Source organism: Chenopodium quinoa, unplaced genomic scaffold (genome assembly GCF_001683475.1).
Source record: "Chenopodium quinoa cultivar QQ74 unplaced genomic scaffold, ASM168347v1, whole genome shotgun sequence".
Taxonomy (NCBI): Eukaryota; Viridiplantae; Streptophyta; class Magnoliopsida; order Caryophyllales; family Amaranthaceae; genus Chenopodium; species Chenopodium quinoa.
Window position 1 is genome coordinate 496,577 of NW_018744498.1, and position 24,763 is coordinate 521,339.

The following is a 24,763-nucleotide window of genomic DNA, read 5'->3' on the forward strand; positions in this document are numbered from 1 at the left end:
TCTTACTCACAGAGTACTACTTTTGGTGCAGATCTAACATCCGACGAGCCGGATCTTGCTGGTTTCGCAAAACGGATGGTGAGGACCCTCACCCGGTCAGAGAAAATCAACTCCATACCTGATCTGCAAGTAGTGGACTTCGACAAGATAATGGGCCAACTGGCTGAGGTAAAGAATCCCACAACCCTGATATCTTTTCTTTATTTTAACTAAGTATATCATAATCCGACTGCTCTTTTCTCAGGTAATGCTGAGAGTGGACGGACTCCAAGGCCCCTTCAGGCGGAAACAGGAAGAGGTAAATGACGCCAAACGGAGGGCCCTTGAAAACCTCAACTCTGCTGAATATGCTAATTATATGTGTAATTTAAAGATTAAAGAAGTAGAGTTGAAACAGGAGGAGCTGATCCAGAGCTTGACGGCTGCGAACGATGAAGCCACAGGGCTAATGACCTTGAGCAAAAGCTAAAGGATGCCAAATATGATCTCAAGGCATTAGAAGATGCTGATAAGGAAAACGCTCAACTCCGGGCAGACGTTTCCCGCCTGAGGGTTGAGATCGTCAATCTGCGGAACAAGCAGACGGATGAGATCGCCCAAGAGCAAAAATGGCTGATGGAGGAAAATGAGCGGGATAATGCAGCCCGCCTGAAAATCACTTGGAGCCTCCTCTACCCAGATATAGACTTTGAAGTCTATAAGCTCAGGTATGATTACGCCACTGAGGTGTATGATGCCAAGTGTTGGGTGAGGCTCCTCCGCCTCGCTTTCGAGATTAGGCTGCCGAGCAGGGATATGAAGTCTCTGATACTGACGAGCCGACGGCGAATGAATAAAATGAAGGCCCAACTGGCCAAGATCAGCCGGAGCAGCAGCATCCACCTCAGCCCTAGGCGAGTCTCCCCAAATTCTGCGGTAGTATGCCAATTACTTTCTTTGCCGGCTTGTATGCCGTGTAGTGTTGTATCTTTACCAACTATGGAGTTGGGTTGCACTACACCAAAAACTAGATTAGAGATCGCAAAATATAGAACGGTTATCAAAGGTAGGCGTTCTCCAGAAGAATATAAATCGTTTTAATATAAGAGGCGTTCTGTATGTTAATACATATAGAACGGTTAGCTAGTTAATCGTTATGTATTTCAATTTACTCAAACAATTAAAAAAAAAATATTTATTATAGATAATATAGAACGGTCATCTTGACAACCGTTTTATATTATTTAATTAACTAATTTTTTTAAATTAAGAGGAAATTATATACATACCTACGGAGTAATAATTTACCCAAACGAAGGCGGCTAAAAGAGTAAAAGGTAAAATTGAAGCCCGCGCATCAATTTCACTTCATCAAAAAGTGAAACCTATCTTTCTCATTCAATTCATCATCAGGAATAAAAAAGTTAAACCTCCATCAAACATCCATAGAAAAATCTTCATCAACCGCTTACTCCACCGCCGCTCCACGTCTATCTGCAGTACCGGCGTACCTCACTTGTCTGCTGAGCCACCTGCTGTAAATTGAGGTAGGCTCGAATTTTTTTTTTTTTTTGTTTTTTTTTTGTTCGAATTTTTGTTGTGGTAGAGTAATTGGATTATGATAATTGTCAATCTGATTGCCTGAATCATACAAATTATGAAGGAAACAGAAGTAAATTCGTAGAATTCGAATTTTAGGTGATTGAAAAAAACTTCAAAGTTCTAGTTTTTGGGATTAATTCATCGATTGTTTGCATGTAAATTTTTAAGCCGAATTATTGCATTAAGTTCAATCAAATTACCCTTATATTTGTCAAATTTACTGTTATTTCAATTGTAATCAAAATTATTTTAGCCAAATTAATCTTACCTAATTTCAATTTAGAACCCTAATCAGATTTTTTTTTAAAAGGAACAAAAAGATAGGACTTAAAACAGTGAGATAAACATACAATTTTTGGTTTTGGTTTAGTGAGGTAATATATGCTGTTGGTAAAATTGATGAGGATATGGCTGAGCCAAATTTGTGAATGAGGTTTGTTTAAAAACAAAATGTTTTGGTTTTTAAGGTCAGACAAAATTAGATATAGAGTTTGATGCCCAATGGAACAGAAAATGGTAAGTAGAAAGCAAAACAAAGAAGGGGGGCTAAATATTCTACTAGTAAGAAAATGGTAAAGGGTGTGCAGTGTTTTTGTGGAAATTGTGTCTCTGATTGTGAAGAGAGAAGAGAGAAGAGATGGGAGTCATAATTGTGGTACTGAATTATTTATAATACTAGTAGTAATAATAATAATAATAATAATAATAATAATAATAATAATATCTCAAATTTGTGACTTTTTATGGGGATGTTGCATGTATATTAAATAATGGTAAAGGTGGGGCCTTCTTTCACTATTGAACAATGTTGGGCATAATTGACTTGATAAGTTCGCATAACAAAGCTTATTTCTAATTAAAGAAACTAATGAACAAACGGGTTATGAGGTGGTCCAATAATTACATTATATGAAAACACATTATAATATTGTATCATTCATTTGCACTAATAAAATAGATTCTTATACTTTAGTAATTAAAGAGCTTAAATAAATTGTTATTTACATGTAAAGCTAAGTTTATTAGCTTGTTTTTATTTACATTGTTGTAGGCATTAACTATGGTAGTGTATGTTAAAATTATATCCATAAGTATATAGCAAGTGCAGTTATGTTTGTGTTTTGAGTGTGTTTATTTTTATTTTTAACTTCCTAGTTTGTAGATATGGACCGAACTTGGATAACCACAAAAAAATTAGGGGATCCAGAATATGAAGCCGGAGTTATGGAATTTATTAAATTCGCTTTGGAAAATAATAGTAAAGGGCGTGATAAATTGCCATGTCCTTGTTACATCTGCCATAATCTTATGTATCACAAAGCTGATGTGATACTTAATCATTTGAGTAAAAGGCAATTTGATAGAACATATACTTGTTGGCATCGTCATGGTGAAAAAGGGGAAGAAATGACAAGCAAGGATGCTCAAGGCCATAATACCGATGAGGGTAACGAATTAGAGGACATGACGAGTCAATTCGTACACAGAGTAGATGATGATCCCAATGCGATGGAAGAATTGTTGAGTGATTCTGAGAAGCCTTTATATGAAGGGTGCAAGTACACAAAGTTATCAGCTTCACTTAAGTTATACAATTTGAAGGTGGGTCATAGTTGGATGGATAAGAGTTTTACAGCATTAGTTCTTGAGTTCTTGATAGATGTCCTTTCCTTCCATCTGATAATGTTTTGCCAAAGAATACATACAGGGCAAAAAAAACATTATGCACAATGGGTTTGCGTTATGAAAAAATTCATGCATGTCCTAAGGATTGCATACTTTATCGAAATGAAAATGAATCAGCAAAGAGTTGCCCAAAGTGTAATCTCTCAAGGTACAAGAAAAAGGAAGGAGTGCCCGCTAAGGTTTTGTGGTATTTTCCAATTATTCCTAGGTTTAAACGGATGTATTCAGACCCGGTAGATGCAGAGAAGTTGACATGTGACAGGGTAAAATCGTATCCCCTAATAAAAAATAATTACCTAAATCACTAAGGTAGATAGGGAAGTAGGGTCGATCTCCACAGGGAAACAAGTCCTTTTTACTTCTAATTAATTATTATAATCTAAATTATTTAAGTGACCAATATTTATAATTAAGTATGAAACTAAACTACAAAGAATAAGAGTAGGGAGAGAACGATATATAAAGGGACCTAGGGCGTAGGTTCACCAATAAATAATACTCCAGGGTAAAACATAGCAATCAATCATTGACATTGCATAAATAACATGATTAACAGGCTCTCGCAATTTATTAATCAACATAGATCTAATAGGCTCTCGCAATTTACTAGATCTAAGTCCTTATTGAAAATAGCCTTTAATATCAAATTAACATCTTCTCGATTCATCAATTTAATATTGCTATAATTTTACAAGCCGCAATTGTAAAACATTAAAACAATCCAATAAGAAATTATCATGTAATACCAATAATCAATAATAGTCAATCATCAATGCATCAATTAACCTGATTGTAAAGGGCTCTCGCTACTTATTACAATCACACAATTAATTACCGGTATTAAATCTCATCTCTAGAATCTTGACTTAACCATTTATAAATTAACTTGCCTATTGAAACTAGACCTAAACATTAATTCTCATCTCTCGATTCTTGAATCAATATTGTCAAACTCATGCATAAAAGATAGGCCTAATCTAGTCACAGAGCATTAATCCAATCAATAGGAAATTAATCTAGCATTGATAATCAACAACAATAAATTACCCCTTCATATTATTTATTATATCCCCATAAACCCTAGAAATTAAACTACTCACACATATTAAAAATTAAACTAATCAAAGTAATAAAATAAATCATGATGAAAGGAATAAAATAAATAACTAAGATTAAGGAAAGAGAAATCGTTATCAAAATAAATCTGGAATTAATGAAAGAATTAAGAACAAAAGTTTAGAGAGAGATTAAGAGAGAGAGAACTAAGTAGAGAGAGAAAGTCTAAGAAAGAAGAGATACTAAAATCGTATTTCGTAGGAGTATTTATACTCCGTACAAAAATACTAAACTAAAATAAATTAAAACGACGCTAATCGTCTCCTAAAAATACACGCGCCCGATCGGGCGCGCCTTTTTGACTCTAACACTAATCTCGCGCCCGGCCGGGCGCGTCACCGGGCGCCAGACCAAGCTTCTCCCGCCGGGCGCGCCTCCGGGCGCCAGCCTTTTTGGCCGGGCGGCTAATTTGGGCTAATATTTGGACTTCGATTGGGCTCCAATTCTTCGGGCCAATCTGGATTTCCTCTTTGGGTCTTGAATACTCGATCCAAATGCCACGGTATCACCTATACCGAGCCCTTAATCACCGGTTCGATGGCTCTAACCGGCACTGGGCTATAAAATCTGGTCGTGTTTCTCTAATGCTCGTGATTGCTACAAAATATCTCGGGAAAATACTCCAAAAGCATAAATCCCTGCAAAAGTCAACCAAATCTACGAAAACACTGGAAAACACCAATTAGTAATAAAAGTGGCTCTAAAGATCTAAAAACACTACTAATTATGACCGAGGGACGGGGGTAAAATACTATATAAAATAGACACATCAAACTCCCCCAAGCCAAACCTTTGCTTGTCCCTAAGCAAAGATCTCATCAATGAATCAATAAATATGCTTCACCCCAAAAGTACAAATCAAGCACAAACGATCCAGGGCAAATCAAATAAACATGCTTCAAAGTCAACCAATCAAATCCATCCAATTACCTTTCTTTCCTAACAATTGTCAAATATAGCAAACCTTAAGAGCATATAGAATTCAAGACTAGTGCTCACACACTCGACTCTCATTTTTGTGGCGAGTAAAAGATATACTCGATCGCTCTCCATCCAACCCCTTTAATGTGAACAATGCCCTCTCAACCCACACTCTTGTGTGTATAAAACAATGAACGCTCAATCCTACTAGTCGACTCGAAATATGTCAAATCATAACTTGCATTGATAAACAACACTTTCACATTCATACAATTCTATGCACAAAGGTCAGAAGGTCTTTAAAGCTTGTAATGTAAGGCTAGGGTAAAGGTAGGATAAATTTAGGATTAAGTGAGAGAAAAGCTATGCTTAAAGGAGCCATATCCTAATAACACCCATGATCAAAAATAAATAATGATCATACATCTCCTACATAACCAACTCTAACATCAACCAAATATACTCCAAACAATATAAACAATCCCAACACTTACAATTTCACTCATAAGATATAACAATGAAGAAGTAGAGTGAATAAACAAATTTTATTTTTCAACTTGAATTTTTCATTGAGGCTCAAAATTATTTTTCTTCTGATCACCCTCCAACTAGAACATTTGAACATTTTTTTTCTTTCGAAGTTCACTTATTTTTTCACATTTTTTTTTCTTTGAACTTCTCTTTTTTTTTTTCATAGTATCATGCTTTATTTTTTTCAAGAAAATATAGCTCTCAAACTCATCAAAAATAAACATGAATAACAACGAAACAACTTCTCAGATAGCACACTACAAACTCCCTCACCTCACTCACTAATAGCTCCCCCAAGCCAAGCTTGGGACTAGTAACCAATGGGGCAAAATAGGCTTGTAATGTGGCTAATAAACAATAAAAAGTCAAGGCAACAACATGGGTAGCAAGAAGGGAACAAATGTATCTACAATATCTGGAGGCTACCTAAAAGAACAAATGCCTTCGTCCTCCACAATGTGCATAATAATGAATCATATAAACATTACTAATAGTTGCAAACCAATACTCAAATTCATCGACATACCAGAAACTATGGAACTATCACACATTCCTTACCAAATCAACTAGTCAAGCACTATATTCACATGTAGTTGGGCAAAATTGACGCATGTTAAGGTTTCAAGGCAATCAAACATCAAATCATGATCAACTAATCCACAATGCTTATCATCAAATACCAGGAATCAAAACAATTTTCTCAAGTAAGGGGCACAGGGAAGCATAATTTATAATTCATTGGAACGTATTTTTGAATTTTTTTATTTTTGAATTTTTTTTTATTTTTAAATATAAAGAAAGCAATAAAACTAACCTAGAAAGCAAAAAATCTAACCTAAGAAAACACACCAAAAATAAAAGAAAAGAGAAAAAGAAAAATACCAAACCAAAATCTCCCCCAAGCCAGAATCAGACAATGTCCTCATTGGCTCGGAAACTAGCCCAGCATAGCTAGTCCTCATCATCCCTGTCCATCGAGCCGAAGCCCGCACCTCCACTGCCACTTGCACCACCTACCACCAAAATAGTCAGCGTGAAAACTCCCCCCCGCCGGTCCCCCGAAAGGAATGTCCTGCCCGTACCCGAAAAAGGAAGAATAGTCAGTGTAAATACCACGGGCAGTGGGATCCCTATCGTATCCCTGGGATGGAGGCTGAAACCAGTCAGGGTGGATAGCGTCGTCGGGAATGTTGCCCCGACGAGCATAATCATCGTACATAGGGTAGAGAGCTCTACCCTGGTTCCTCTCTAGGTACCCTAACCTCTGGTCAATAGAGCCTACCATCCTCCTAAGGTCAGTCTGTGAATGCTCAATATGTCCTAGGGCCTGACCTATGCTCTGAAAATCCTAAACTGGGTCAGAGTCAACGTGAGGGACGGAATGGGACATACGAGGTGGCGAGAAAGCCACCTCGGGCTGAGGCTAGGGTGGTGGAACTGGTGGTGGTGGTGCCTGCCCCCTAGCGTTGGCAACTAAAGCATCATAGGTGTAAGAAAGTTGCCCTAGGGGAAAGGCGGTCAAGTCTGGACTGGGAAGGGGAAAAATGGGCAAAGGTTGCTCGTTCCCAGTCCGAATACACCAAAAGGGTGTCTGCTCGCTATCCGGCCTAACCCACCCCACATCCTCAAAATACCTAGCAGTCATGTAGGTATCTGGTCCGCAGTTGGTCAGCTGGTGGGGTCCGTCTACTACAAAACCGGCCTTTTTCACCGCTATTCGAGTGATAAGGCCACCTAAACGGATTGGGGACTTGGAAGTGGTGCTGGCTGTGGCATGCCGACTCAGGTGGTGAACTATAAACCTGCCTATGTTCAATTTCCCGAACTCGTATACATAGTGTCCTATGATGGCTAGTTCGTTGGTTTGAGCGTTATGAGGCTCGGCCCTACCCAAAAAACACAATCCCGCAAATCTTTGCCAGATTTTCGGGACAGGGTGGTGAATGGGTTTGGTACTAGCATGTTGGGTGTCGGGGGCAGGTAAACCAGTCAAAGCATAATATAAATCACCCATTTTATAATCTGCATGCCACTGGTTAGATAATTCAGAATTTAATTCAAAAATTTTACAAAATTCAACAAAAGTTAAACTAATATTTCTATTATTTAACCTGAAAAATAAATTAGGCCCATTCCTACTACTAACAACATGAAAGTGGACAAGAATTCACAGGTGAGTTCTCGGTATGTAGGATAATGCATGTCAACAAATTTTCTCATGCCAATATCATTCAAAAATCGTTTAACATAATCAAACAAACCATATGATTCTAAGGTAGGGCGGTGTAACCACCGAGAAGGGATTACCTCACGACCGACCAAATGCTCCAATCGTTCTTTCTGTTCCCGGCTCACGATCCGGATCGTCGGCCAATACGGGAGCTGCAAGTCTGGGTCGTACTCCTCCCTCGAGCTGGAGCTCCTACCAAAAATGGATCTTGCCCTCTTTGTAGCCATGGGGAAGAAATGGGTCGAAAATTTATTGGATTAAAACTGGAAAATTTTTGTATGAGAGTGAAGAGGATGAAGAGAGGATCACAAATATATAAAAAGTTTTGAATTTGGATTGGTAATGGAGGAGAAATCTTTGAGAGAAGTTAGAGAAAATTTGAGTTTTAGAGAGAGAGAGTAATGGAGGAAAGAAGAAATGAAGAAAGAAAGAAGAAGAAAAGGGACGTCTGTCACTCGCGCTCGGTCGGGCGGTGGGTCGCCCGATCGGGCGATCTGAAGAAATATGAGGTTGGTTCTCGCGCCCGGTCGGGCGATTAGAATGTACTAATGTCCGTAACCTCTCGCGCCCAGTCGGGCGCCATTCGCCCGGTCGGGCGATCTGACTACCTGATTTCGTCTTGCTCTCGCGCTCGGTCGGGCGCCATTCGCCCGATCAGGCGAATTTTAGGCCAAAATTCTTCCCTTCTCGTGCCCGGTCTGGCGAAGCTTGCCCGATCGGGCGGACAATTAAGTCCGTAAACGTCAAGTTTCGCGCCCGGTCGGGCGAAATTTCTTTATTTTTGAACCATGCTCTCGCGCCCGGTCGGGCGAGCTTCGCCCGATCGGGCCCGAGACTAAATTGTCCAATCGATATTTTCTTCTTTTCTCCAAAATTTGGCTAACTCTTTTCCTTCAAAGTACAAATACTCATAAAACTCATTAAATTCCCTCATCTCTCCTCTCATAAGAAAAAGAAAAAAGAAAAACTAGACTAAAAAGCAATAAAAATACGGGTTGCCTTCCGCAAAGCGCTGGTTTATCTAGGTCCCGCACGACCTTCTTACCAAGTACAATTTCTAGGATCCTTGGCCTAACGCTTGATCGGGTGGTTTCTCACCCGGTCTAGCGATGTTTAGGCTGCGATGCGGCTTCCTGACATAACCTGTGGGACGCCAAGTCGCCTTATCTAGTGGATCCTCCTTGACTTGGATTGGGGGTTCTTCAATGCTCCGCACTAAAAACCCTTTTTCGACGAATGTTGCTTCAAATTGTCATTGCGTTCAACACTTGCAACTCGATCTGGCGGAACACTTACTGTAGGCTCGATTTGCACAACTTGCTCGATCGGTTCCACTTGTTCATCCTCGAAACCAAGACCAACACTGTAGAGTGCTCTTTCTATTGCATCGACTTCCTTTTGCCATCTTTCTATCTCATCTGAAAAGGATGCAACACAAGATACCGCCTCCAAGGGATCTTTTTCAAGAGCTTGGGGCTTGTTAGAATAATTTACAACCACATTAACACTGAAACATTTCTCCTCAGTCATGGAGCTTTTGGGGGCATTATTCAGATTAAAAACAACTTTATCGTCCCCTACTGATAGTGTTAACTTACCACTTCTAACATCTATTACTGCTCCTGCAGTGTGAAGGAATGGTCTACCCAAAATAATTGGGGTTTGCATATCCTCAGCCATATCAAGAACAACAAAATCCACAGGTATATAAAATTTACCTACTCTGACGGGAACATCCTCTAAAACACCTAGGGGGTATTTGAAAGAACGGTCGGCCATTCGCAGAGTTATATTGGTAGCTTAGGACACACAGATAATGGCATGACGCTAACATTAGCACCCAAATCACATAATGCATTATCAATCAAGAGATTGCCAATATGACAAGGGATAGAGAAACTACCCGAATCTTTTAATTTAGGTGGAGACTTATTTTGAAGTACGACACTACACTCTGCAGTGAAAGCTACTGTCTCTACCTCACTAATAGACCTTTTTCTCGTCAAAATTTTTTTCATAATTTTTGCATATGAGGGGATTTGTGTGATCAATTCAGTAAAGGGGACTGTTACCTTTAAATCTTTTACCACCTCCAGGAACTTACCAAACTGCTTATCCAAGTTTGTCTTCAATTGACGATTGGGGAAAGGAAGTTTGATGATTGGCTTTTGAGCATTCTTATTCTTGTCTGGATTAGCCACCTTCTCTGGAGTTGTACCCTGCAATGTACAATTAGATATGTTAGTATTATCCTCTAGCCCTGCAAGGCTATCAACTACATTGTTTGGTTTAATGGAATCAAGATTAGCATTATTTAATAAAATAGGTTCATCATCTGGGCATAGAGGGCCCTTCATAATTTGAACCACTTCTTAGAGTAATTGCAAATGCTTGATCTGTAAGCCTAGTCGGCTGTGCCGGCAGGGCTCCCTGTTGGCATGCATGTAGAGTAGCGGAGAGTTGCGCAATTTGATTATTTACAATTTTATTATGCGCTAGAATTTGATCAATTGTCGCATCCCTGCTCTCCATGTGCTTTTGCATATTGACCAACATTACTCTAATTTCCCCCAAAGAAGGGTCGGAAGATGAGGGGGGTTGTTGTGGTTGATTCTTCTGGCTAGCATTGGGATGATAATATTTCTGCTGCTGTTGTTGTGGCACCTGTGGTTCTTGTGGTGGTGGATTTTGAACATTAGTGCTCCGGTAGGAAATGTATGAATGATTCCGATACCCAAGAGTATGGGTTATTCTGCCTATAAGCTTGGAAGGCATTAACTTGCTCCACGGAACTCCTGCAATCTTGCTCCCAATGACCTACAATACCACAATTTTCACAGAAAGCCTCATTAGAATTATTAATCGCAAAAACATTGGCTACATTAGCAGTGCTCAAATTATCTAATTTTTGGCAAATAGAGGTCAGTTGAGCTTGCAAAAAGGATACAGAGTCGACACTATGTTTCCCCTTATTAGCAAATCCTCTGGGGTTCCCATATTGGGAATTGTGTATCGCCATATCTTCAATAACCTGACCTGCATCATCAACATTGAGATTCATGAATCTCCCACTAGCTGCAGAGTCCAAAATTATTCTAGAAGAATTTCCAATGCCGTTATAAAAGGCTTGGATTAACTGCCATTGTGCTAAATTATGGTGAGGGAATTCTCTTTGTAGGTCCTTGAACCTCTCCCAAGCCTCATATAAAGACTCATCGGCTTCTTGGGCAAAGTTCTGAATCGCACTCCGTAGTACTGCTGTTCTCTCTGCAGGATAATACTTGTTATAGAAATTCAAAACAAGAGTTTCCCGTCAGTTATACCAAGTGTAGTTCTATTTAAGCCATTAAGCCACAATTTAGCCTTTCCAGTTAAAGAGAAGGGAAAGAGAATCTCCCTGATTTGGTCTTGAGTGACCCCGACTTGCCTGATGGTGTTACAATATTGATAATAGTCGGCAATGTGAAGATTCGGGTCTTCACCCTTGGCTCCACCGAATTGCTTCCTCTCTATCATCGTTATAAATTGAGGTTTAATTTCAAATTGAACCCCATCAAGAGCCGGAGTAGGGGTGAGATGTGGAAAATCCGTAAGCTTTGGTTGTGAATAATCACTAAGCTTCTTTGGAGCCGCACTCCCTGATTCTGTGTCTGATGATGTCTCTGAATTGCTAGAATCAGTTGGAGGATCGCGGTGATTATTGTTATTATCACCAGAATCCGCCAGGATTTGCTTGTAGAAGTTTTTCTGTCTATGGAAGGAACGTTCAATCTCAGGATCGAATGGGATATAACCTGATTTGGAACACCTGGGCATAAACAAAAACTAGAAGCAAATATGAGATCTGTCTCACAGAACTTCAAAAGAGAAATAATCTAGACTACAAAAACAATCAGAAATAAAAATAAAACCGTTTCCTCGGTACGGCGCCAAATTTTGACAGGGTAAAGTCGTATCCCCTAATAAAAAATAATTATCTAAATCACTAACTAAGGTAGATAGGGAAGTAGGGTCGATCTCCACAGGGAAACAAGTCTTTTTACTTCTAATTAATTATTATAATCTAAATTATTTAAGTGACCAACTAAACTACAAAGAATAAGAGTAGGGAGAGAACGATATATAAAGGGATCTAGGGCGTAGGTTCACCAATAAATAATACTCCAGGGTAAAACATAGTAATCAATCATTGACATTGCATAAATAACATGATTAACAGGCTCTCGCAATTTATTAATCAACATAGATCTAACAGGCTCTCGCAATTTACTAGATCTAAGTCCTTATTGAAAATAGCCTTTAATATCAAATTAACATCTTCTCGATTCATCAATTTAATATTGCTATAATTTTACAAGCCGCAATTGTAAAACATTAAAACAATCCAATAAGAAATTATCATGCAATACCAATAATCAATAATAGTCAATCATCAATGCATCAATTAACCAGATTGTAAAGGGCTCTCGCTACTTATTACAATCACACAATTATTTTACCGGTATTAAATCTCATCTCTCGAATCTTGACTTAACCATTTATAAATTAATTTGCCTATTGAAACTAGACCTAAACATTAATTCTCATCTCTCGATTCTTGAATCAATATTGTGAAACTCATGCATAAAAGATAGGCCTAAGAGCATTAATCCAATCAATAGGAAATTAATCTAGCATTGATAATCAACAACAATAAATTACCCTTTCATATTATTTATTAGATCCCCATAAACCCTAGAAATTAAACTACTCACACATATTAAAAATTAAACTAATCAAAGTAATAAAATAAATCATGATGAAAGGAATAAAATAAATAACTAAGATTAAGGAAAGAGAAATCGTTATCAAAATAAATCTGGAATTAATGAAAGAATTAAGAACAAAAGTTTAGAGAGAGATTAAGAGAGAGAGAACTAAGTAGAGAGAGAAAGTCTAAGAAAGAAGAGATACTAAAATCGTATTACGTAGGAGTATTTATACTCCGTACAAAAATCCTAAACTAAAACAAATTAAAACGACGCTAATCGTCTCCTAAAAATATACGCGCCCGGGGCGCGCCTTTTGACTCTAACACTAATCTCGTGCCCGGCCGGGCGCGTCACCGGGCACCAGACCAAGCTTCTCCCGCTCGGCCAGGCGCGCCTCCGGGCGCCAGCCTTTTTGGCCGGGCGGCTCATTTGGGCCAATATTTGGACTTCGATTGGGCTCCAATTCTTCGGGCCAATCTGGGTTTCCTCCTTGGGTCTTGAATACTGGGTCCAATTGCCCCGGTATCACCTATACCGAGCCCTTAATCACCGGTTTGATGGCTCTAACCGGCCCTGGGCTATAAAATCTGGTCGTGTTTCTCCAATGCTCGTGATTGCTCCAAAATATCTCGGGAAAATACTCCAAAAGCATAAATCCCTGAAAAAGTCAACCAAATCTACGAAAACACTGGAAAACACCAATTAGTAATAAAAGTGGCTCTAAAGAGCCAAAAACACTACTAATTATGATCGAGGGACGGGGGTAAAATACTATATAAAATAGACACATTAACATGGCATAAATTTGGTCGGAAAAAGGATGGGTTACTTAGACACCCGGCTGACTCACCGCAATGGAGATTTATTGATGGACAATTCCCTGATTTTAGTAGTGAAGAACGAAACCTACGCCTTGGGTTGTCTACTGATGGTATGAATCCATATAGTTCCCTTAGTAGCATCCATAGTACATGGTCGGTCATGCTAGTGGCTTATAACTTACCTCCTTTGTTATGCATGAAAAGAAAGTACATTATGTTGTCAATGCTTATTTCTGGACCTAAACAACCAGGAAATGACATCGATGTGTATTTGGCACCTCTCATTGATGACTTAAAGTTATTGTGGGAAGAAGGTGTAGAATTGTTTGATGCTAATCGGAATGAAATGTTCAATTTAACAGCAATGTTATTTTGCACCATACAAGATTATCCAGCATATGGTAATCTTTCTGGATATTCTGTAAAAGGGGAAGGTGGTTGTCCTATATGTGAAGATGGTTGGAAAGGAAAATGGTTATCGACATCTAGAAAGACGGTCTACTATGATCATCGTCCATTTCTTCCTTTGGATCATAAGTATCGTCGAATGAAGAAAGCTTTTAATGGGGAACAAAATTTTGAAAGTCGCCCAAAAGTCTTTACTAGCCAAGAAGTATTTGAAAAGGTGAAAGACATCCAACTTACTTTTGGCAAGTTAAAGAAAAATAAAGATGCCATTCCTAAGAAAGGGTACAAGAAGTGTTGTGATTTTTGGCGACTTCCTTATTGGAGATTTCTCTTTGTCCGACATTCTCTAGATATTATGCATATCGAAAAGAATGTGTTTGATAGTTTGATTGGCACACTATTGAATATTTCAAGGAAGACAAAAGACGGTGTTAATGCTCGACTTGACTTGAAGGAAATGAATATGAGAAATGAGCTCCATGCCGTTGAGACTGGAAAACGGGACTATTTGCCACCTGCTGCTTATACACTGTCTAAGAAGGAGAAAGTTGAGCTTTGTGCATCCTTAGCCGGAGTTAAAGTGCCTGATGGTTATTCTTCAAACATTTCTTCTCTTGTTTCAATGGAGAATTTGAAACTCGTGGGCTTGAAGTCTCGTGACTGCCATGTTCTTATGCAAGATCTCTTACCTATTGCTATTCGTTCAATTTTGCCAAAAAATGTACGATATGCCATTATCAGGTTATGTGTCAATTGCCAAAAGATTTGGATTCCTTAGAAACTGAAATTGCTGTTATTTTGTGTCAATTGGAGATGTACTTTCCCCCGGCTTTTTTTGATGTAATGATACATTTTCCAGTTCATTTGGTAAGGGAGATTAGATTTTGTGGTCCCGTGCATAATAGAGCTTAATGGGCCTTTGAAAGACAAATGAAAACTTATAAGGGGTATGTTAAGAATGCTTATCGACTTGAGGCTTGTATCGCTGAGAGAATGCTTTATGAGTTAGCTATGGAATATTGCCTTGAAAGTTTAGGAGATATGAGGACATTAGGGATTTCTACTTCTCGACACAGTGACACACTTGAGGGTAAGAGGAACCATCGGTCGTAGAGAACTTGACTTGTATTCTGAAAAGTGGCTCATGGCCCACACATATATTCTTTTCAATGAAGATGAAATTGCACCATATATTAATAGACATATGACTTTTTTGAAGATGCATAATCGAAAGGCTAGCTCCAAAGCTTTAGCTATTGAACAAAGTAAAACATTTCATCTTTGTCTCAAGGATCAAGTAATGAAAGAGATCAAAAATTCCCCACAAACTGTTTCTGACCGACTTAGAAGTTTAGCTAATGGTCCTGATTTCTCTGCCTCATTTTTCTCTGGTTATGCCATTAATGGCTACACTTTTTATACTAGGGAGCAAGATGATAAAAGCACTATGCAAAACAGCGGGGTATGTGTTGAAGCGGAAGCGATGCATTTGTCTAGTTCTAAAGATAATCGACCTGTTTATAGCAAAATGCAATACTATGGGGTAATTGAAGAGATATGTGAGTTGCATTATATGGGTTTTCGATACCTATTTTTGGTTGCAAATGGGCTGACAATAATAACAATGTTGTATGCGATGGTTTAGGGCATACTACTATGAATCTCAACAAGATAGGTCATACAGAAGATCCATACATTTTGGCTAGTCAAGCTAAACAAGTGTTTTATGTTACTGACCCGTGTGATAAAAGAAAAGCAGTTGTTGTCACATCGAAACCTCGATATGTCATTGATGACAATGATGACAATATTTCTTATGAGGAGAGGTCTACCCCTAGTGAGGTACAAAATGTGGATGATAGTCTTGATGATACAACAACATATATACGTAGTGATCATGAAGAAGTGATTTGGCATGACAATGAAAATAGTAATGCTAATAATCGACCTAAAAAGCGGCGTCGTACAGGTTATTATGCTACTAAAAAAATCTGATTCTTATGGTTCTTGTATTGAAATTTATAATCTGTTCTTGATATAGAGTTTTTAGACAAATGCTTTATTTTATTTGATTTTAATGACACTTCTTAGAGATGATTTCTAATATATTTGTATGTTTGCAGGTTGATGTCAAAAAAGAGAAAGCAAGCAAGTGCTAATGAGGCCTCTGAAACTGGCGAGGCTGAAGAATCTGCTGAGTGTGAGAATCGAAAGGGTCGTACAGTAGCTGCAGTAGTTGGAAAAGCAATTCTGAGTGGTGTCAAAATCCCGTTGGAATGGAATCACAATAAAGTGCCAGTTGGGGAAAATAGAGATATTTTTTCATCATACATTGGTGTAGTTGTTCGTGAAAAAGTGAATATCAATCATCGCGACTGGGAGGAAGTTCCGAAAGAAGTTATTGATGACCTCTTTAAATTCATTACGGTAAGCTATTTAATTTTTTGGTTTGAAATCTAAATATTGGTTTGGTCATTTTTTTTTTGCTGGAGGATGTCTTTGTTTTGTTTTCGATGGTCATACAGTTCTTGAAATAAATTAGCTATACTACTAAGCGAGACCGCAGTAATTCTGATGAGGCTAAGCATTCATATGCTGATTTTATAAAGAGTTACTATAACAACAAGGGCTCTCAAGACTGTAAAATGCCAAGGGTATTATAGCTCAAATTATTTGCTTGATTTGGATGATATCGAGAAATCTTTGGTAAAATGAACTGGAAACTTTAAATAATGCTACGAGAGAGAAGGACTGATTTTTCCATTGATTGATAGCAAAATTATACAAGTTAGTAGCTTGAGGCCACCACTCTCCTTAGCAACTTGAGGTTGCAACTCTCCAAGATTTTCCTCACAAATTTCTGGATAAAAACTCCTTAATTCCTAGACTACAATCCTTATACTACCCATTCCTAGACTATAATCGACCTTGTCTACATTGACCTTGCTGCTACATGTGAGTACTTAGCTTAATTAGGAAAAACCATACTAAAACATAATAAAACTAACTGCTGACTTTCCTTCTCTTCTTCTTAATTGTATTTGTCTTCTAATTAATTGGAATTGCCTTGCCTTGAGACTTCCCCTGCTGCCATCCTTGTTGTTGGTCTTGGTGCCCGATTGTCCTTCTCTTGTAGACCCGTATAGGCTGCTCTTGACCCGAGTTTATCACAGTGGTTTGGCCAATTGTGATGCTAAGTGTGTCCTGTCAAAACAAAAGGAATTTCCCTTGCCAAAACAAAATGCTGATCAACTCTTTTTACAAGAATTTATACCTCTTTCAATAGCTACTTTTGCAGAAGAAAGAGTATATTTATTACTTGATAAAATGTCAAAGCGATACTTGATCCCCTATGATGTAATGATTGTAAGTACAAAGGAGGTAAAAGCTCTTGTTCTCATCTGACCGACAGAAGTAGTCTGCTCTAAGAGTTTTTCTGCCAGCCAGCATAACGTCTTAGTGTAAAAAGTCCAGCTTTGCAGCAGTAAGCTGCCACCTGGTTTGATACAAAATTTTGTATAATAGTTAGTGGAGACATACAGTTGCTTATTTGTGGTTGCTATTTAATTATCACAATGCTTTGGATAAATCACTGAAAGTAAATACGTTTTTGAGTGCTTTGGATACAATGTGCTGTTTCAGCAGTGTGGTTTTTCCTTTTTACTGTGATCTGTTTTACAGGTAGTTTTGAGCACATACATAAATTGGATTTACTGTCAAGGGGTTTTTTTTTTTTTATATATTTTATTTTGTTTTAAGGGAATGTTGTGATCTGTTTTTCAGGTAGTTTTTTTTTTTTTGTTTTTTTACTTGACACTCAATGGAGGTGATCATGAATTGTATCTTTGTATAAAGATTGATGGTGTAGTACGTATGTTCTGTTTTACTCATTTGTTATTATTCTTGTCTTATGAGTTACATGGTTTTAAACCTTAAAAAAGAAAAGAATATCGCTAATAGATAAAAAAGCCGTCTTTAGACAAAAGACAAAGCATCAAATTTAAAAGGTAAGAGATCTAACCTGCATTTTTGCTATGTTTTTGCTTTGCTTGATTGGAGAATTTCACACTTTAGAAAGAAATTAAAATGATGATATTGTAAAAGAGAGTAGAAAGTGTTAACAAATGAAAGTGTTGAAGTATGAAGAATAACAAAATATGTGCAATATTTATAAGAATAGGAAAAGTGGAAATTGAATCAAGAGTACTTACCAAGTCAACTGACTAATGAAAGCAAAGTCTTTTTTATTTATTAGGAAAAGTGGAAATTGAATCAAGAGTACTTACCAAGTCAACTGACTAATGAAAGCAAAGTCTTTTTTATTTATTGTAAAGCCTTGTTTTAATCTACCTTTGTACTGTCATAGTGTAAATGCCGCGTGTCAGGCTAATCAGGTGAGCCCAATGGCAGCTTCCATTTTCGTCAATTTGTCATTTTTAATTTTTTGTTTTTTAGTCGTATTTTGGATTTTTTTGGTGATTATAGTGATAACCAGATCATGATTCATGAATGTGATCTCTAAATTAGACATATACAAGTAACCCCATAGTATTACATGGTTTTTTTTTTTTTGTTTTTTTTTTTTTTTAATTGACACTCAATGGAGGTGATCATGAATTGTATCTTTGTATAAAGATTGCTGGTGTAGTACGTATGTTTTGTTTTACTCATTTGTTATTATTCTTGTCTTATGAGTTACATGGTTTTAAACCTATTACATATTAATGCATGTCAAGGAATTGTGCAGAGAGGATTTATAGTGCCGGAAGAACGTAGAAATTATGTATTAGGGAGAGCTTCAATCCGATGGAGAGCTTTCAAGGCCAGATTAAGAAAGGATTGGATGTACGACACCAAGGGAGTAAATCCAAATGTGATTATAAAGAATCCACCTTCGATATATCCATTTATAACACAAGCTGATTGGACCAAGTTCATTGAAACATATACTGATGATGCGTTTAAGGTAATCTTTGAATTATAGCCCATAACTAATCATAGTTATGAAAAAACCTTTGAAAACTGGGAATTAATTGTTTGTACATTATTATATTGAAAGGAACTAAGATGACAAGAATCGAGAGAGGGCGAAAATGAATACTTCAAGATATCGAGGAGGTCGAAAAGGGTACTTGTATTATGAACAAGAGATTGTAAGTTTAGAAATGATTATGTCAGATTTTTTGTTGATTTTTTTTTACGGAATAACAGTAAATAATCAATTAAGGGATGACTTTTAGTTGTTAAATGGCGTTGTGTTATATGTATTGTCAGGCTGCTGTACTGAAATGATTATGTCAGATTTTTTGTTGAACTTTTGTAGGAATAACAGTAAATAATCAATTAAGGGATGACTTTTAGTTTTTAAATGGCATTATGTTATCTGTATTGTCAGGCTGCTGAACTTCAGAAACAAGGAGTGCAAGTTAGAGACGTGCCTCGACATTTGGTTTGGATAAGAGCTCATTCCAGACAAAAAGATGGTGCAATGACCTTTGACAATCCTGCTGATTTTGAAATAGCTCAAACAATTGTGAGTTTGTTTCTACTTTTGAATCAAATAAATTATTTGGCTATAATAGAGTACACCACCTTAATTAGGTTGTTTATTATTGATGTCAGAAAGCATTGGAGGCTCAACAAATCCAAGGAGAAATTGAGGCCACTGGCCGAAATGATATCCTAGCGAGAGCATTAAAGAATCCTGAACATGGTGGTTGTGTTAGGGGCGTTGGGTCGGGTTTTACAAATAAGCTGTACTTTGGCTACTACAAACCATTACCACAAAGTCAATTGCAATCAGATCTCAAGTGTCTCAAATCAAAATTAGAAAATGTGGTTAACACACAAAATTTGTTGTTGTCTTACTTAATGTCAAGTGGTCAGGTTAACACGGAGCAATTGAAAGAACTTAGTGATTCAAATGGAAACCAAGTTGCCCATCAGTTAGCGGGTATCCAAGCTGGTGGATCTGGTGGCCAAGGTTTAGATGGCCTTGGCTTGGCTCGTGACAGTTGGCTTCAAGGTCTTAGCTTCTAACTTGCCTCGGAGCAAAACAAAGTTACCCATCAGTTAGCAAGTGTCCAAAAGGGTGGTTCTGATGGTGAAGAGTTAGATGATCATTTAGATGTCTTTGGCTCCAAAGGTGACCAAGGGGTTCAAGGTTTCAACTTCCAAGAGCAGAATTTTCAAGCATGTGAGGTTCAACCCGAGCCATACCATGTTGCGTGGCCTAAGGAGGAATATGTGCTAGAAAATGAGAATTTGGAAACGCATGTACTCAATAATGAACAAGACATTACTGGCCAACCATTTCCAAAGGTAACATTATTTCATAATACTTTTATGGTTGATGTAAGTACTTATATCCTAGATTCTTCTTATGGTGTTAAATTATAGACTACTACATCTTATCAATCCACAAAAAGTTTATTAATACCATAATCCATATTTAGGGAGTTGATAGTCTTTGTTCCTTGGCAATTAAGAGTGACAAAGGGGTCGATATAGTTGCTATTGGAGAAGTGTATGTTGGGATGGAAGGAGAAGTTGTCAAGCATCATTTCAAGCCCGTCCCAAGTGGTCATTATCGAGTTTGTGTTAAAGAAGAAATTAACCCAAATGCACCTCTGCCATGTCCTGAAGGGGAGATAAGATTCATTTGTCAAACTTTAAATTATTATTTAATATGGCCTTCTCACTTGGTTTTTCCTATAAAGAAGGTAAAATTCAGTTTTAAATTATAATTATCTGTCACATTATATACCTGTTAATTTTTTTTTGCTGATTTTTTCCCTGCGATTATATGACAAGGCTGATAAGCAAGTCACTAAAGAAATCGCTGCACCATCTCCACACTTGCTATCATCACAATCATCATGCACTCAAAAGTACACAATAACTCATGCTGATAAGTTGAAGTTGACTTCTAATTTGGTTCGAGTATTTAAGGATGTGGCTATTGCAATGAAAACGAGCGAAATCTTTTACAGTTTTGGCTAGAGTGTTTCAAAATGAGCAATGTATTACCCTTGATTATGAAGACATGCTTGACTGGTGCTTCCAAAGAGAGATAAAATCGTCACACATGTCAATTTTAATGATGTAAGTGTTGTATCCTTTGCTATTTCTAGGTTAAATTTATAACGCTTTTTGATTAATGAGCTAATAAATATTTGATATGCATGGTATATGAGTGAGATTGTTCATACATAAGGTATCTTAGGGTTGTATGGATTTTGTGATTGCAACTATCTATCCCTGTATGCTCCAACTGTGGAAAAAGACGATGATCGATGTGACTATCTAACTAGGCTATTTTCATGTAATGATGCCAAAAACAAAAATCAGCTCTTCTTTGCCCCGTATTATGAGGAGTAAGTGTATATGAGTCTATCACATATTTTTTTTTATCAGTTTTATTTCTAATTCCTTTTAAACATTCATTATTGTATTTGAATTCTATTGTTTTAATCAATATAGTGGACATTGGATGTTGGCTGTTATTTGTCCATGGGTTGGTTTGGTGCATTGGCTAGATCCCGCGGGAGTAAAAGATGAACCTCCCAAATTTGCTCAAACAATAATCAACAAGTATGTGCTAGATTACTTATTTTGTTACATGTTAACTTCTTTTTATGAAAGTATTTCAATGTTATTACTCTAATATTTTGATAATTACTTAGGGCAATGATCAATTTTAGCGCGGAACATCGAAAGGATATCACAAAAATAAAGAAGATACCTTACATTAAATGGATAAGCATAGAGGTATTTGTATCTTTAATATAATTTTGCAATGCTTAGTACATAATATATGTTGATACATTATATATAACTAGGTGTTTTATTTAACCCTCCCCTTTTTTTTGTATTAGTGTCCTCGTTAAGCTAATGGCTCTAGTGATAGTGGATATTACGTTTGTCGCTACATGATTGAGACAATTGAATCTAGGCAAATGATCATCCCCGACAAGGTACGACATTTAGTTTTAATGTATATTGAGTAGCTGATGCATACATCTAACTATACTCTCTAAAATTTGTAGTTTTTGCACAATTATGCTCTCTAAAATTACTGCTGGGACCTAAGTAATGGGGTTAGTTTTGATAGGAAATTGGGTGTGATTGTGGATGTAAGTCATGGGATGAAGGTTATGATTTCTGAAACGATTAATTATTTGGCTTTGTACTGAGCTTCAGGGGGGAAAAGTATGGGTGTGATTAATTCGAATGCTGAGATTGGCTCTAAAAATTATCAATTTTGGGATCAAAACACTCACTATTGTTACAACTTACATATTGTGATTTGAAGGTTTTTCAGAGAAAATGAGAACATTGGAGGTATTTGACTATTGCTATACCATAATAATACCATGGGAACCACCCCCCCCCCCCCCCCCCCCCCCCAACCCACCTAAATATGTAATAGGAAAAGAAAATTAAGAAGATCTATATGGGTTTGTAAGGGTTTTAACTCTAAATAAAGACACGAGGGTCACTGGTGTTTTATAATCCTGACACAGGCTCTTAAATTCACATTTGGTTCTGTAATTACCTGATTGTAATTGTAAACAGTTTTAAAATTCAGTACTTAGTATTTTTTTTATTTCCTGGTAATTGGGTTCTGTACATTGTCTAGGAATGCATAAACAAACAACAATGTGCCATATTGATATTAGAAGTGATTGGAGAGGATTTTATTCTATTTACAAAACAGCTAGGAAAGATGCTAACAGCTGACTAAAATGCTTAACGCTATTCCCTTTGGCCTATGTTTCATCTCATGAGAGTAATCGTGGGTAATCTTGGGGATGCAAAACCAGAGTGTGAAATGTAATGCGGCTCAGATGGAAAAAGAAAGAAACCCCCTTAGTTTGAGAATGATCAGCTTATGATATTTTGTATTACTGCTGATTTGTCAATACATACTGCTTGGACACCAGATGAAGATTTTGGTATCCTTCTGGAGGCAGCAGTTATGTATGACAGAGGTGTTGCAGCAATCTTGAATGAGGACGATTCAATTAAAGAAGAGGTCCTTTGGGATGAAATGAACGACGGGAAACATAATATATACCCTAGATTGCTATTTGTGATAACAGGTGCTTGTTGTCTAGACTCATAGAACCATGTCCCTAGTGAGAATCATAACCCTGGTGAGAAAACTCTTCACTCTCTTCCAGTACTTAATCATCAGTTAAAACCCGGGGGCCATCATAATGCTGAGAAGCTGTTGTTTCACTGCAACCATCACTGGCTGTCAGCTTCTTGACAGCAGGTAGTCATTTAAGCCTCCAAGCTAGGAATTTGCTTATTCAGGCAGTGACTAATATGGAGATTAACCAGGCTCTTCATGCTATTGATGACTTCGCCCCTGTGTCTAACGACCTTTAACTACTAACTGAGGCTTATTTGTTATCCATGCCCCACAGTGACTAATATGTATTTGTTATCATTGTGCAATATCCTTAAATGTAGAACAATTTATTGTATATTATTAACTAATATGTATGTATATTTCATTGTTTTGTAGTATTTTAAGCAAGTTCCTCATACATATTCTCAACAAATGATTGACGAGCTTAGAGAAAGGTGGATTTCATATGTTACCGGATACCATCAACCAAACGACGACGATGATGATTTATGTGAATTGTAGATCAGTATGGTATTGGTATATTTTGGGGCATCAATTTTTTTTTTTAATCAACATTAACTAGAAAGGTTTTTGATATTTAACTCACGTATTTGTTTGTATAGAACAAATTTTGTATGAATGATTCTATTTAATTGTGATATGAAGTATATTTTGATGGCTTTCGTCGTATCTGGAAATATTTTTGTTAATTTTATTATACAGAAAGTTATATTGCACGTACATGATCTTGGATTTATTTTACATATGAAATGTAAAGATCTTCTTACAGGATATATAAATTTACAAGATATAAAACAGGAATACAGGTCTAAAATGAAATACAAAAATAATTCAGATTATTAAAATACAGGAATAATACGGTATAAAATACATATGGCCGGATTTTTTTTTTTTAAAAAAAAACATTAGAGAATTGTTATCTAACTTAACCGTTCTCTATTGTAACGCAATATAGAACGGTTGAGTGGCCTAAACCGTTCTGTATTCCTTCCTTGGTGTACGAATTTAAGAAGGGAAAAGAGAACGGTTGTGACCAACAACCGTTCTCTATTTGTTATTATATAAAACGCCTACACGACCCGTTCTCTATACTTTATACATCGCTTAGGAGAAGAACGCCCCTAAGGCCATCTATAAAGCCTATTCTAACAGTTCTCTAAGGCCTTTTTTGTAGTAGTGGTTAACAAATTATTTTTTGCTTCTTCACCAGATGGGACTCCGGTTAACACTTATTCTGGCCTTTGTGCCATTTTCAATATTTAATGAAGTATTCCGACTCAGTCGGTTGTTTATACATGTTTGTGTTTGAATTTTTCAATTTAAATTTTGCGTATATTTGCAATTCTTTAATATTTTGCCTAACTTAAAAAAGCATGCGGCAATTTGGATTCCGAGTGCTCTTGCCCCTAGACGGCTGTGTGGTTGGTTTCATTTCAACTTGATTGATTGGCTTAAAAATACTTGATACTTGGAGAAGTATGAAGTGTTTTTAGGCCAATCAATCACAATGGTGATTGCCCCAAACCAAGTGCACAGCCGGCAATTAGAGCGGGTGCTT

At 37.2% G+C, this 24,763-nt stretch overlaps 1 protein-coding gene across 5 annotated transcripts; it reads left to right on the forward strand.

The window, feature by feature from the left end:
• Nucleotides 1-1,274: 1,274 nt before the first annotated feature.
• On the forward strand, nucleotides 1,275-23,863 carry LOC110697739. 5 transcript variants are annotated; one of them, XM_021875119.1, is made up of 12 exons: nucleotides 1,275-1,526; nucleotides 16,169-16,472; nucleotides 18,793-19,011; nucleotides 19,441-19,578; nucleotides 19,668-20,366; nucleotides 20,501-20,767; nucleotides 20,859-21,149; nucleotides 21,262-21,421; nucleotides 21,528-21,638; nucleotides 21,731-21,815; nucleotides 21,923-22,021; nucleotides 23,581-23,863. In XM_021875119.1, exons 2-5 carry the CDS (start codon nucleotides 16,173-16,175, stop codon nucleotides 20,082-20,084), a joined length of 1,074 nt encoding a protein of 357 aa, XP_021730811.1. In that variant the 5' UTR covers nucleotides 1,275-1,526; nucleotides 16,169-16,172; the 3' UTR covers nucleotides 20,085-20,366; nucleotides 20,501-20,767; nucleotides 20,859-21,149; nucleotides 21,262-21,421; nucleotides 21,528-21,638; nucleotides 21,731-21,815; nucleotides 21,923-22,021; nucleotides 23,581-23,863. The 5 variants fall into 5 exon arrangements, with proteins under 5 accessions (XP_021730811.1, XP_021730812.1, XP_021730813.1 ...); XM_021875120.1 differs by having other exon boundaries at nucleotides 21,271-21,421; XM_021875121.1 differs by having other exon boundaries at nucleotides 21,396-21,421.
• The last annotated feature ends 900 nt before the right edge of the window (nucleotides 23,864-24,763 follow it).

Bases quoted from the DNA above. Each gene is read 5' to 3' on its own strand.
- LOC110697739 (XM_021875117.1), top strand. From the start codon at position 16,173: ATGTCAAAAAAGAGAAAGCAAGCAAGTGCTAATGAGGCCTCTGAAACT. The intron at 16,473-18,792 runs GTAAGCTATTTA...GGAATTGTGCAG, and splicing joins ACCTCTTTAAATTCATTACG to AGAGGATTTATAGTGCCGGA. The intron at 19,012-19,440 runs GTAATCTTTGAA...CTGTATTGTCAG, and splicing joins ATACTGATGATGCGTTTAAG to GCTGCTGAACTTCAGAAACA.